The 13843-nt window shown below is 39.8% G+C and overlaps 1 protein-coding gene across 4 annotated transcripts in view; it reads left to right on the top strand.

Annotated features, from left to right (window-relative positions):
• khdrbs2 (KH domain containing, RNA binding, signal transduction associated 2) overlaps positions 1 to 12822 on the top strand; it is a 41221-nt gene extending 28399 nt beyond the window's left edge. Inside the window, exons 7-12 of one of the 4 annotated variants that reach the window (XM_052080575.1) lie at positions 6597 to 6679; positions 6927 to 6985; positions 8138 to 9776; positions 10117 to 10162; positions 10995 to 11056; positions 12457 to 12822. In XM_052080575.1, the coding sequence (XP_051936535.1) occupies positions 6597 to 6679; positions 6927 to 6985; positions 8138 to 8232 (237 nt within the window). In that variant the 3' untranslated portion in view covers positions 8233 to 9776; positions 10117 to 10162; positions 10995 to 11056; positions 12457 to 12822. Of the gene's footprint in view, positions 1 to 6596; positions 6680 to 6926; positions 6986 to 8137; positions 9777 to 10116; positions 10163 to 10994 lie in introns of all 4 variants that reach the window. The other 3 variants (XM_052080576.1, XM_052080574.1, XM_052080577.1) reach the window with 3 other exon arrangements.
• The last annotated feature ends 1021 nt before the right edge of the window (positions 12823 to 13843 follow it).

Here is a 13843-nt window from a genome sequence, read left to right as displayed (position 1 = left end):
AGATAAATGCGAACACATCAAATTTTTGCCCATAATGCCCTCACGGGACTGGCTTGCCTATGCATAGTGTGCCATTATGGAAAAAGAATGCATTAAATTATTGGGGGGGGGGGGGGAATGTTCATGTTTTTAAAATTTTACTTATAATTTACCAAACATGTTCAAATGACTTTGCTTTCCATGAAACGCCATAGCACAGTCAAAAATGCTTACCCCACATTGGCAATTCCACACTTCTGTACAATTGCTAGCTCAGGCATTTATGGAGAGAATGGGGAGGCAAACAGTCCAGAGTGTATAATGCCTGTGTAACCATTGTTGGTTGGGATTTGGCCCCAGTTCAATCATGACACTTCATGAATGCAACAATCAAAGTAAGAACAAAAAAACATTCCCCATGAAAGTTTTTCCACTTGGTCAAAACAATTGTATTGTTTCTCCCACTATGTTGCGGTTCATCATTTGTGTCCATTTGACTTTGTGGATTTTCAAGTGATCCTTTTTTTTGTGGGTTGTTACTGTACACTTACTTACTGTAATGTCCTCCCATGGGGTGAAGGAGGGCGGCAGTCTCCAGGAGAACAGTAAAAGACATAAACGTAATGAGCATAATCATGCGGGAGCTGTTGCTGGCCATGAGCACAGACACATCAGTACATACATTATTTTCTTTACAGAAAAACCACTGAGGGTTTGCGAGTTGTTTGCGAAAGGAGAGACTGTGATCTCGTCAGGGTCGCTAACGTTTGCCAATCAGTCACCATAAATTTGCCAGATATGAGCCAGCCTCTACTTTTCTTGTCGCAGGGGAATTTTTAACATGTTCAATATTTCCTTGCGACAAACATTCACAAATGTTTGCGAACTTGAATGAACCCTGACGTGAATATACATTCGCTAACTTTCACCAGCAGAAGCAAATGTTTGCCCCTCTTGTGGATAGGAGCTTTCCAAATTTGGGTGATAAGGAAAAAAACTATCACCAAGAATTTGTTTATATGGTCTTTTTAGATTGCAGGTTTTCACTTGGGTCTTTGAATCTATCTCCTGTGATAAAGCGGTAGTTGAATCTGCCCCAGCTCATAACATGAACATCTTTCAAATACTCAACTGACTTGCACTGGTGGCTCCTCATGCTAAAGATTTATATACAATCACATCAACTTCAACGCGAGATTGTCTTGAGATTTTGTCAAGGTCGTTTTAGATTTCAAGGTGATCTCCAAGTTCCATCCAAACATAAAAAGGCTACCCCTTCACCAGTGGAGCCCATTTGAGGCTCCCCTGCGAAGCAGAGCCCCTGTGTGTGCTGGCATGTGAAGATTGGGCTGTCTGTACAAGGAGATGCACAAGCAAAGTCTCATTACCAAACCAAATTGAGTTCTGATGTGGAGCCTGCGTATTTCTGCAAAGTGAAAAAGCGCAACGTTTCTTCTCTTTGGAATTGGAGGTTAGAAAGGAGGTTGGGAGCACAGAGACTAGAGGATTACAGGAAGAAGATGAGTTTGTCCTGAACAGTTTCTTCTTTCATATCATACTTGGACGGGTGTTTCTCTTTTTTTTCCGCTACATTACACAGTTTCTTTTGAGCTTATTCTGAAGGCTGCAAGATCTTTTTTTTTTTAATCTAAGGGTTGTGTATTTCCCCCCCCCCAATGACTGAGTTTAGGGTCAGTATAATGCTTCTCTTTATGCCAAACCAAACATTCTATTTTGAGTGCGGTAATCAACAGTCGCTCAGCACGGGCGGGTTTGGCTCTGCAAAGATGCACCCTGTGTGGATATTGTGTCACTTTCTCCAGAGGCCGATGACTTATGTACGCTGTCAAAGTGTCAAGCTGTCTCCTAAAAGTGATACCATGTCCATGGCACCTATTGAGGGTGGTATTGAATTAAAACTTCAACAGAAAGTACAAAGAAGCTGGCAGTTATCATGTTTCTGTGCCTCTTCATAATTTATGAATTCAATATTCTTTCTACCACAAATATCACCTTGCTATAACCTTTCTGGCCACTACTGCATCTGCCAGATGGAAGCTACAAAGAAACCAGCTGTGAATAGGATTCCAAAAGGACATTTTCCACTACATTTCCATTGGAACTTCAGCAAAGGAGTTTGGGAAATATTGAATTGGAAAAGTCGGACAGTTCGTGAATTATTTAATTCATTGGTTTGAAGTGGACATTTTGAGGACTATAAGTTATGAACATGGTATTCGATTTTTTTCCCCTCTCATGTATTTATGTAGACTACTAATTCTACGCTGTTTTCTTCAAAAGTTTGATTTTATTGGTTGAATTATTGTTTTCTCCATGTACTCCGAGGCATTCCAAGATTACAATTTTTTTTGGTTAATTGAACACTCTTAACTGTCCAAATTTCATGTGAGTGGCTGTTTGCTGGAACTGGATGGAAATCATAAGGATAAGGATTATCATGCGATATATTTTTTGTTGTTATTTTTGAGTTGCCTTGTTATTGAGTTCATTCATGTAGTTCCGATCATAATTTCACTCTGATATCAGAGCAGGTGATTACTGATGTGTTTCAGTTGTTTTGGCAGACAAAAAAAAATACTTAATCAGAACAAAAACAACAAATTAGTCTATGATTAACAGTATTGTACAGTGTTTGTGTGCACAACGCTCACAACCATCATGGGCTCTGAGATTCATTTCCATTCCACAAAATGAGTCAAGAGGCAAAATTATGATTAGTGGACAGAAATACGTCATCATCATCGCCATCCTTTTTTTCCGCTTATCTGAGGTCAGGTCACGGGGGCAGCAGCTTTAGCAGTGAAGTCCAAACTTCCCTCTCACCATTCACTTCATCCAACTCATCTTGAGGGATCCTGAATCATTTGCAAGACAGCTGGCAGACATAGTCTCCCCAGCGTGTCCTGGGTGGTTCATAAAGAATGCCCACACTCCTCTACACCTTTCTCCGTGGGCAACTCCAGAATGGGAGAGTGTCCAACCCCTTTCGAGAGTGTGGATGTGACACACACAAGCTGTGTGTGGATGTGAGTTCAATTATTTCTAGTTGGAACCATTCTGCCTTACAACACCAGCTTGGGCTCTTTCCCTGCCAGAGAGCTGACATCCCATGTCCCTAAAATTAGCTTCTGTAGCTGAGGGTCGGACCGCCAAGCTGTCTGCCTTTGGCTACTGCCCAGCTCATAGAGCACCCAATCCCTTTGGCCCCTTCCACAGGTGGCGAGCCCATGAGAAGGTCCTCCTGCATGGGTGCAGACCCAGCCATCAGGCACTCGGCAATCAGGCACTCGGCAATCAGTCACACGACCAGGCCTGGCTCCAGAGGGGACCCAGGTGACCTGCATTCGGGCAAGGGAAAACTAGTTGCAAAATTTTCATTCATCATAAGGGGTCTTTTGAGCCGTGCTTTGTCTGGTCACTGACCTTGGACCTGTTTGCAAGGCCCGTGGGGTGTTCTGGAGCCCATCCCAGCTGTCTTCGGGCAGTAGGCAGGGGACACCCTGAACCGATTGCCAGCCAATCGCAGGCACATATGGACAAATAACCATTTGCACCCACACTTACATCAACGGGACAATTTTGAGTGTTCCATTAGCCTGCCAATGAATGTTTTTGGAAGGTGAGAGGAAACCGGATTACCCGGAAAAAAAACAAGCCGGCCCGGGGAGAACATGCAAACTCCACACAGGAAGGGATCGAACTCACGACCTTTGCACAGTGAGGTCAACGCGCTAAATACTGGACCACTGGGTCGCCCTAATAACTGATCATGTGAACGTTATTTTCCACTTTGTGTAGCGTGAGCGTGGTTGTCGCAAAAAACCTCTTAAGAGACTATTTGGGATTAATGAACCCCGTTTCACCGCCATGTAGTTAAATGACAGAGAGCATCATTCTCGCTCTTCAAAGAACACAATCAGGATCGAAGGGCATTAATGCAATGAGCGCAGTGGGGCTGGTGGTTGTTCTACACTGGCTATATGCCAGAATCAAGGGCAATGACAAAGTAGCAACCATTTTTACGACACGTTAATGCTTAAAAAGTGTCCTGGGCACGCTCAAAAGTTTTGATGGGCAACCAAAAGTCAGCATTTGCGTTCTGTGCTGTTGGTATTCAAGCTCAATATTCAAACAGTTTGATGTGAGCTGACATTTCCTACTTTTGTAGATCTGTCACTCGTCTGCGCTAAGCTGCAAAATTCCATTTTTGCTATGATATGAAAGTGCTTCCAATGCAGATCCCTTATCAGGTCCAAAGAGGACTGTTTTCCACAGATAACATATCTGCTTTTTCAGCGATCGGCGGATATTTCCACTGTTAAGATATATTATTAGGGTTCCAACCACCCCCCCCCCTCCCATCACGGTATGCTACAACAGTATGGGATATAATTTGGTGCTTTTTACTTTAAGTATGTGTTATCGAGTGTGGCAAAACAGCATGAAAGGAAAAAAAAATGTCTGATTCAAGGAAAGACACAATAGCACTTTCTGCAGATGGCCTTAGTACCAAAGTCTTGGGGGAAAAAAAATCTAAAAATTCATTAAGCAAGTGTTATTTCTTCTGAAGGACAAACACAAAATGTAATGTACACAGGATAAGAAACCTGCAGTGAAAGTTAAAAAAATATATTTTTTAAAGCACAGACACGTACTCTAGTGAAAGGTGAATAGTTTAAAAACACAAAGTACTTTAGGGTAAAAAAAAATAGGTGGTTTCAAGGAAGCTTGTGTTTATGTTGTTATAATATATAATCATACTTATATTCTACACCTATGATGTGGTGAGTGTGGAAATTGTTGGTCAAATTTGAAACGCATTGCTTGCTTCTGCAAAACCTGAGCCCTGCAACCATAACAGGGCTGGGGGGAAAAAACGCTAATGTGATTAAACACAGAGCTTTGGGAGGCTTGGAGGGGGGAAAAAAGAAACTCCATCGTCTGTGGAAGCGGCAAAAGACAGCCTTTTGAAATGAGAAAAATCCTCCCCGGTTTAGCTGTTCTCTGAAAGATGCTTCGGCGCAGGAGGGGAGCACTTTCTCAGGCCACTTCTGAGGACAAAAAGCTCATCTGCTTTGTTTAGAAGTCGACGTGTATCCCTTTTCTGTTTATCGAAAAATACGGATGACTCACTCTTCTGAGGCAATATTATTTAACTGAAATACAAAACTTAGACTTAGTGTAAATCACAGGTGAGAAAAGAAACAATTTGTTCAAATTTTGTCCGATTTTTTTTTTCCAACCCCCCACTTTTTAACATCTTTCACCCCAGCGACAACCAATGCAACTGAGAAAGTCATGTGGAAAATTGATTTCTGCTTATCAGTTTTGAGGTGATAATAAGGGCTTGATTTTGAGCAAACCATATGAATAAATAATGGGAATATGCCTGAACAAAAGGTGCATTTGCAAAGGTGGAAAGCGTGAAGAGCGACAACCATTCACTGAGACAAAAAATAAATATATATATAAATAAATAAAATACGGAGCAAATCTCATTTTCCTTCCCATCCTGCTTTGCGGTGGCATATTGAGAGGCAGCCCGGCGTGAAGATCCGTCACTGTCGGGGGAAATGCAGGTTGTCAACTGATAATGAAGCGCATGGCTACAGGCCTTCAGCTCCTTGCTGGTCTAATTATGCCCAATAAGAACCCTCCACCTTTGTGTTAACATTTGATTTATTCCTACCTGCTTGGATAAAAGGACCAGTGTTATTATTTTATTTCTTTTTTTTAACAAATGATGGTAAAACTTGAAGAACCATGCGTCATTAATTAAAGGACACAAGGGCACACTGTCGTTCCCGATCGTGTTTTTAAAGGCATTGTCTTGGAAACAGCGGAACCTTGAAAGTACAATTTGACATAAATCTACGGGGGTGAGGTTGGACAGCATTGTAGTTTGACTGATCCAGTCTGCCTCGCAGTTCCGAGGTTCCGGGTTTGATTCTTAGCTTCGGCCTTCTTGTGTGGAGCCCTGCAGCTGCTCCAGCCTCCTTCCACTTTTCAAAATCTGCACATGGAATTAATTGAAGAGAAATTCCTCTCACTTTTGTCTGCCACACTCTTTCTAGTTATAAATAGTAAGTCCTTGCAATGAATTCGGCTCCTCTGAAAGCTTTAAATATAATAAAATATATTTTCCCTTTGTTCCCAGATTTAAAAAAACAAAACATTGCTTTGTGTGGATTGAAAAAAAATACATGTCTTTTAGAAGCACACAAGGGGCTTGTCCTTAGAAGAAAAAAAATGACGGCGACCCCGTCAGAGAATGTATGTATTGTGTGTTTTCTGCAGCAAATTGAACTGGCATTTTTGTTTGGTATTCAGAGTTGTCAGTGGGTGTTTGTGCTCGCTCTCTTTCGAACTGCTTATCCGCTGCGCATTGAAATTGAAGCCTCAGAAGGTGTTAATTTAGCTCCAATTGAGAAACATTTTCTCCTGCAAACCTTAATCAATAATTGCAACACGGTGTGTATATTTCTTTTCGCATTATGGGCATCGCCTACAGTACTAAGCATGGATCGTTGTCGGTGAGAGTGCAAATAAATGAGCGGAGGAGTCAACTGTTTTGCTGACACGTCTTTCCCGCGCAGGGCTACGACGATGGCTATGGGGGCGAATACGACGATGACAGCTACGATGCCTACGACGATAACTTCAGCAATCAGTCGAAGAGGTGACGTTTACACGCAGTTCAATCATTCCGCATTTATTTTTGAAGTTTGCTGTTAACTCGCATGCATCTCTTTGGCACGGTATTTGGCATGTACACACAAAACATCTCCATGTCTCGTTTTATTCTTCTTAGCCAGCAAAGATTTTAAATGTAGTCATCGTTTAGTCATCTTAACTTCATGCATCGATTGGGCATGATGTACAACATGTCGTGACGACTTGATCATTTTGACATCTTTATCATTTAGCATCTCGGAATATTATGAATATGGGCAAGGAACAAATGACGACACCTATAACAACTATGGTAAGTGACTATGCTAGCATATTTTTTTCCTAACTGGTGAGGTTTGGTCACAACTGTTATGTTCAAATGACCCTGATTGCATTTGTGGCTTATATGTCACATTTTTTAAAAATGTAATTAGTATACAGTCTATGTAAGCTTATGAAGAGAACTATTTAAATGTGAATACATGATTGTTCAAAGGTTAGAGGGTCTTTACTTTTAAAAGATGTTTTTACCACATTCATACCTCGTTTGTATCTGTGATTAATGTGAAGTCATCTCTAAAAAAATACATTAATAAAACAGTCCTTTCAAACATAAGCACATTTCTAAATGAACTGAAACTTTTGAACTGTACGACATAAACGGTGAATCACGAAAGTAAGTACACAACTCACATTTTTGTCAATATTTGTTATCATTTATGTGTATTTTGCAATAAAAAGTGTTGCATTAAAGGGAGTTTGGGTAACGCGCTAAATTGACGTCCCTAATAAATATATCCAATCGGCTTCAGGATCAATCGTTTTTAGAATTTTAATCCATTCCGATCCTGTTATTGTCTTCAATAAATGCATTGGAAATGTTTGCAAGCCACCGCTGATTCCCTCTTGGCTCCAACTGCAGTCAGTGTGCCAAAAGAAAGTCGCGCCGGGAAATGACGGATGCACATTGTGAAGGTGTACTGTTTTGCCTCTCGGATGTGGGCCCTTGATGGCTCATTCCAGACAAAAAACAAATGAATCTGACCACAAATCTTTTCCAACAAAAAACACCTACTGACCTGCTTGTCACAGGTTGGTGGCACAGTCAGACGGTTGCCGCGGGTTTGCAAGCTTTTTGCACAGCCAAATTCGCACTGCAGTGTTGATGATGATGATGACCAAAAACCAAGAGGCCACTGATTTGATTTTCTGCTCCATAAACATTTTCCCATTTGGAAGCCTGCTCAATGTGCCATGCACAAGAGGTGGCCGCCTTTTTGTAATGTGACTTTGAGGGAGGATGGAGCTGCTGGCTGTCAAAGCACATCAATGCTCCAACAGAGGCCAAAGTCCTTGTAAAGTTAATTTTGTGGAGAATCTCTTTTCAGATTCACTGTGATTCAGTCACTGTGACAAAAGGTGATACCTGTGCACACTAACGCCGATGCTTTGACTGGTTTTCCAGAGGAGGAGTGGCCCATTTCCCGTCCCAGTCTCAAAGCTCCAGTTCTACAGTTGACAAGATGGGGATACAGAAAACATCCTTACAATCGATACTGAAGGTGCCCCACATGTGACCTGCAATTTATGTCAACTTATTAATACTCATGTCAAAACCTTCTTTTTTTTTGTCAGTTGCATGGAGATAAGAACTTGAAGCAGTGGCTTTTCAAAGATGCAAGATCTTGAGAAAAATAAAGACAAAAATACTTGAGGAATATCTCCGAAGCAAGTTCAGTTCCTAGCGTGAGTCTGGGGAGAACAGATCGCTGCACCAATTAAATGAGTAAAATCAGTGTGTGTGAAAGAGATCAGGTGCAATTATTATGAAAAAAAAAATCCCCAAAATGTTCTCTGATAGGTCGAGTTTTGCACGGTGTGCAGTTATGAATTCTGTTGGTGTCAGAACCCACTGTGATGATTCAAAAAAGCAGTTTGTAATTTGTGATTGACACTTGGGAAATTCTCTTCTCTAAAGCACATCAACTTGCATCATAATTTGAGGGGGGGGCTATCTACACAAATGTAAAAAATGAAAAATGACACTTTTTAAAAACTATTTATGGTGCTATTTTATTTCTATATTGCCGCGATTCCCAAACACCGCCAATGCAAACATACGGCGCAATAGTTTTCCCTTGGTGGTGAGCAAGTTTTTGACTCGCCAACAATTCCAAATGATCTAAATGCACCCTCAATCCTCATGAAAAATGAATCCGAAATGACTTCTGTTCACCACCTTTAGTGTGCAATTTTGTAATTGCAGGTTTGTGATCACTGTATTGTTTGGAAGTAATTGCATGTTTGAAAAAAAAAAAAAAACAATAGGAAGGAGAAAGTAAAGAAAGGAATAAAACCCAATTCCAAATGACCCCCGTGTTTCTCTCTCCATGATGATGTCGTGTTAAAAAGGACTAATTAGGTCTAACCACCTCTTTTTTTCATTCACAACCGGTTTTTTTCTCTCTGTGGTAGAAATCAATCAAGCAATGTACAGTCTGTACTTTCTAATTAGTGCTTTTATTCTGTGTGTCTGACCTCTTTGTACATAGACTATTTAATAAAAACAAATCTAAAGCCCTGCACCGTGTGAAAGACTCTGTGAATACAGTAGGTGGCTATGTATGTGTCTTTCATTTTTTCATTTGCTGACAAAATGCAACACCGTTAATGCGATTAAATATTTGCATTACTGACACCTACTCACTGCTTTAGGAGCCCACGAAGATCTTCTATTTATCATTTAAATCGATGCTTAAACATCCTTGAAACTTATAACATCCTTATGTAAGAATTTGTTTTGTTCCGCTGTAATCCATCTTGTGAAGTTTGACGTCAATAAACAGACTGATTGACATTGAGAATCATATGCTGTTAAAGAGGTAAGAAGTCCCCTTATATTGTGTTATCTTAACGATTAAATCAAACTGTGACTTAAGACCACAACTAACATACTTCTTGGAATTTCTGAGTGAAAAATTGCAACGTTGATCTACCTACTCTTCGATGTCTCTAACGTTTTTTTGTTTTTCTGTCATTGAATTTGAGATCTTGCGATGCATCTCTTAAACCTCATCGCTGCTGTCCAGATAAACTCTAAACAGGTAATTAAATACTGATGTAATATTCAAATCTAACAACCACTAACAAAAAAGTAAACCTTCCCAGAATAAACATCCTGCTGATTTAAAAGTTCCTCTAATTAGATGCTTATAATAGCTACATTTTTACAAATTACGCTAAACTGCACTAAAATGCTGTTCTAAATGCCACATGAATTCAGTTCAGAGCTGTCCTACATTCAATTCCAGGCTTTTCCTTTCGATTGGTTTACTTTTTTCACAGTGATAGAATGCAGCGACCTCTCACATGCATGAATGCCAGGATTTACCAAGTTATTATTTTTGATGCAAAATATACTGTAATTTGTTTGCTTTCTTTTAGGTATTAAAGCACCATCGGTGGTCAAGACGTATGCATCATAAAACAGGTGAGTGGATGCAATAAACCGACGCTATAAAAGAAAATAATAAAACTAACCCCTTGCGTGCGTACGATTGTGTAACATTGTGGTTATCCGCATTTATATAGATGGGGCATATCCATAAATTATTAGGTTTGGCTCATATATCCCTCCGCTGGTTAAATCAAATACCAATAAACAACTGTAACGTTTTCTGTTTAAAGTATTTTCATTCACCGTGTTCTGAAAATGTCAACAAAACACCCGCACAAAATGGTTGAACGCGCTTTAAAAGGTGCATGTCTCCTTTGTGTTTCATGCTGCAAGATGGAAATGTCGTATTTTTTCCAAATATCAGCTCATTTGAAACTTCCCACAGGGATTGCAAAGAGTTTTTTTTTTAATAACTCTGACCGCCCATTAGAAGACAATAGAACACGGGTCTACAATAAAGTACAGTAGCCTAGGCTCAAGCAGTGAAATCCATTTTGCAGAGCTGCGATTTGATTGGATGACCATGAATCAATCATAACTGATTCTTGACAATATTTGTGTCGTTGAAATGTTATGTAGCCCCGCAATTAGTTCACCATTCGTAATTCACCCGAATGGGCCGCTGCCTGAAAATCAACAGTCACTTTAATAAGCACAGCTGCTGTGATAAAACACTCAGCTGGACTTTTTTTTTTTAAATACCACTTGAATACAAGATCAGTATCAAATCCTTTTCCTGTATATGGATAATACTTTCGAATTTTAGTTGGCACTCCAGATAGGGTTATATGTAGAACATACTTTTACTTCACAGTCTACATTAAAAAGTGACATGTTCTATTTGTTTTCTTTTAAAACCATGTAGACTGCAGAAACTGCTGCAAGAGGACAGGTTCAGCGCTCATCACTGGTCAAGAATGCAGCGTGGTATGTATGCATATTTTACAGGAAGAGTGAACATGTTTTCATACAGTTCAATGTCACGTTGCGAGGTGGTGGTGGTGGACCCCAAAAAGCAGGCAAGAGGCAGGAGCAGGGTCTATTTGAAGAAGTGTATAGATAAAACACAGAAAACACACAAAAACACAAATCCAAAACATAGTCCTAATAACGAAACAAATCCAAAGTAGCAAACAAAACCCATGACTTAAGCAAAACACTATCAATAACAGAAAACATGACCAAAAACATGACAAACGTGGACGGCATGGCAGCAACAAACGGCAACAAACAAACATGACAGTAGATGAGTGCTCGGGCTGGGAGTCCTGTTTAAGCACCAATGACATAACGACCAACAGGTGTGCAGCTGCAGGGAGAGCCCTACAGTGCCACCTGTTTGTCCCAAACCGAAACATGACACTTAAATTCTGTATTGAAATGTCTTTTAATAAAAACATGCACACTGACTTCCCTAACTCCCCGTAAAGGGTGGTAGATTTTTTTTCAGTCGGATTAATATTTTTGGAATATGAGTTAACGAGCAAAATCCAAATGTTTTCATCCATATCGGGGGGCGGGGGCGCAACACAGTTGTCCAAGCCTCTGTTAACAACCAAACAAGGCTCAGCCTCAGAAAACAGGTGAGTCATGATTACCTGAGTCACTGCGATGTCAAAATCAGTCCGCAGAAAGTGGCAAAATGGCGCCCCCTTGAGATGTCTAAAAACATTGATTTTACTTCTTCATTCATACTCCACAAACGCAAAACAGTATTATTAATCAGAATGCAGTGATTAGACTAGGGAGGGGGGGGGGGGGCAATATAGCATATCACTGTAAAGAAATGCTTTGGGTTGACTTCGCCTTCAATGAAAAAGAATGACTATATATAGTTCAAAATTTGTGTGGTCAACACATATTGATGTTTCTCAACGTTACAACTTATAACTTATGTCTTTGTTGACCCCCTCAATCACTGAGATAAATCACACAAACAGCATGTGACCCAAAAAGAATGTACGTACATTTCTGTCTTCTTTTCACATTTTTTTTACACTTTTGCATATTCCATTTTTTTTTAAGTAAGAAATTTTAGCAACCTTCTGCATTATTTTTCCCACATGGCTGCAATGTATAACTTCAATTTTTACATCCTGATAAGTGTTAATGTGGTGTCTCAGTATACTCTACATATACTGTATGTCATTTTTTTATGCATGCATCCATTTGCAAAATTCCTTTACAAATCCATTTCACAACATGCTTGTCACTGCAGTTTTCTCGGGGTGCGAATGCAACTGATGAAACTCCTCTCCCATTCAGATTACATGCAGGATTTTCCAAAAGGATCCTTCTACTCACTGTGTATTTGTCTTGTTTTGCAGAAATACTTGAGTCTAAGGTGCTTAAAGACTTCTCAGCTGTCATCACATTTCTTTATCCTTCAGTCCACACAAAGAGCCACTCTGTGTTTATTTTCCATGACACAGCCCTCGGAGCAGAATGCGGCATGAAAGTGGACGCAGCCTTTTTGTTGACAGAAACACAAACATTTTTGGGGCTTGTGTTTGGATGAGAGGGCTGAGTTTGACTGACAGTAACTCGCTCTGTTAAGTAATGCATTAAAATTGTGGATTGCGGAGTATTGGTGGCGAACATGAATTCTGTGACGCCTTCAACAATCCAAAGACTATAAGGTAACATTTTTTTATTGTAAAAAGATGTGAATATAGTTAATTGACATGTTTCTGTAGTTAATTGACATGTTTCTAAGCAGTGTGAACCTTATTTTTTTTATGACTGTTTTGTTGTGTGCATGATTTCATTGCCTCATTATTACTGATACCCTTTTGAATGGGTGTTTACATAAAAAAAAGAGAAAGCAATAAACATTTAAATGGGGGATTGTTTAATTTTGCCCCCCATTTTTTATGCATGACAAAAAAATGGTCCCATGATTTGAGCTTTTCCAACAGAAACCCAGCTAAAGAATGTGGAATATATTTTTTTATTGAAATATAATCACACATTATGTGAACCCATTGGCTGAGAAACTGAACTCGTGAATTTTTTGAAATTAGCTAAAATTGTGGACAGAACTGCATACAGTTCTTTCCTCGGCATATTTATTATTTTTTGTAAGAAATGAGTCACATGGTATGGGTGAGGTTTTAAATTTTAATGCTAATTTAGCCACTAGTTTTTCTTTGTCATTCATCTGGAAGAAGGATCTTCGTGTTTAAATAAAATACCACTTCTGTCTTTTAAGTCACGCAATATACCGCTCAGCGTAATTTGATGTTTTGTTTTATAAGGCTTGACAGAAATGGTGTGAAATATTAATGTGAAGAAGAACACACCAAATGTTGCAAAATATTCATGTGCAAGCTTATGCAGCGGCATATTGATACCATCTTGCTGATGTGTTTAAATTGGCTGAGAAAGCAGGAGACGTTTTCACATGCTGCATGCTGTGACTTGGTTATTGGCTAGTAATGCATGCAGCGGCCCCGTTTGAACAATAAACGATGGCTCGTTGATTTTTGGTGATAATGTTTCATGGCATTTCCTCAAATAAACAGCAATTTTATCCTAACAACAGACAAAATGATTGTTTCAAATCGCGAGATGAGATAGTGAACGAGGGAGGTCGTTTTCTTTCCATCAGGATCTCAAGGACGAGTTGATTGTCTCTGGCTCTCTAGGCTGCCCCTCAATCAAGCGCATCAGACAAGATGTCAGATGTGTGATGACACATTGTAACTGCGGGAT

This window comes from Hippocampus zosterae, chromosome 11 (assembly GCF_025434085.1).
Source record: "Hippocampus zosterae strain Florida chromosome 11, ASM2543408v3, whole genome shotgun sequence".
NCBI lineage: Eukaryota > Metazoa > Chordata > Actinopteri > Syngnathiformes > Syngnathidae > Hippocampus > Hippocampus zosterae.
The sequence above is the reverse complement of the archived record's forward strand: the minus strand, read 5'-3'. Positions and strand labels throughout refer to the sequence as shown.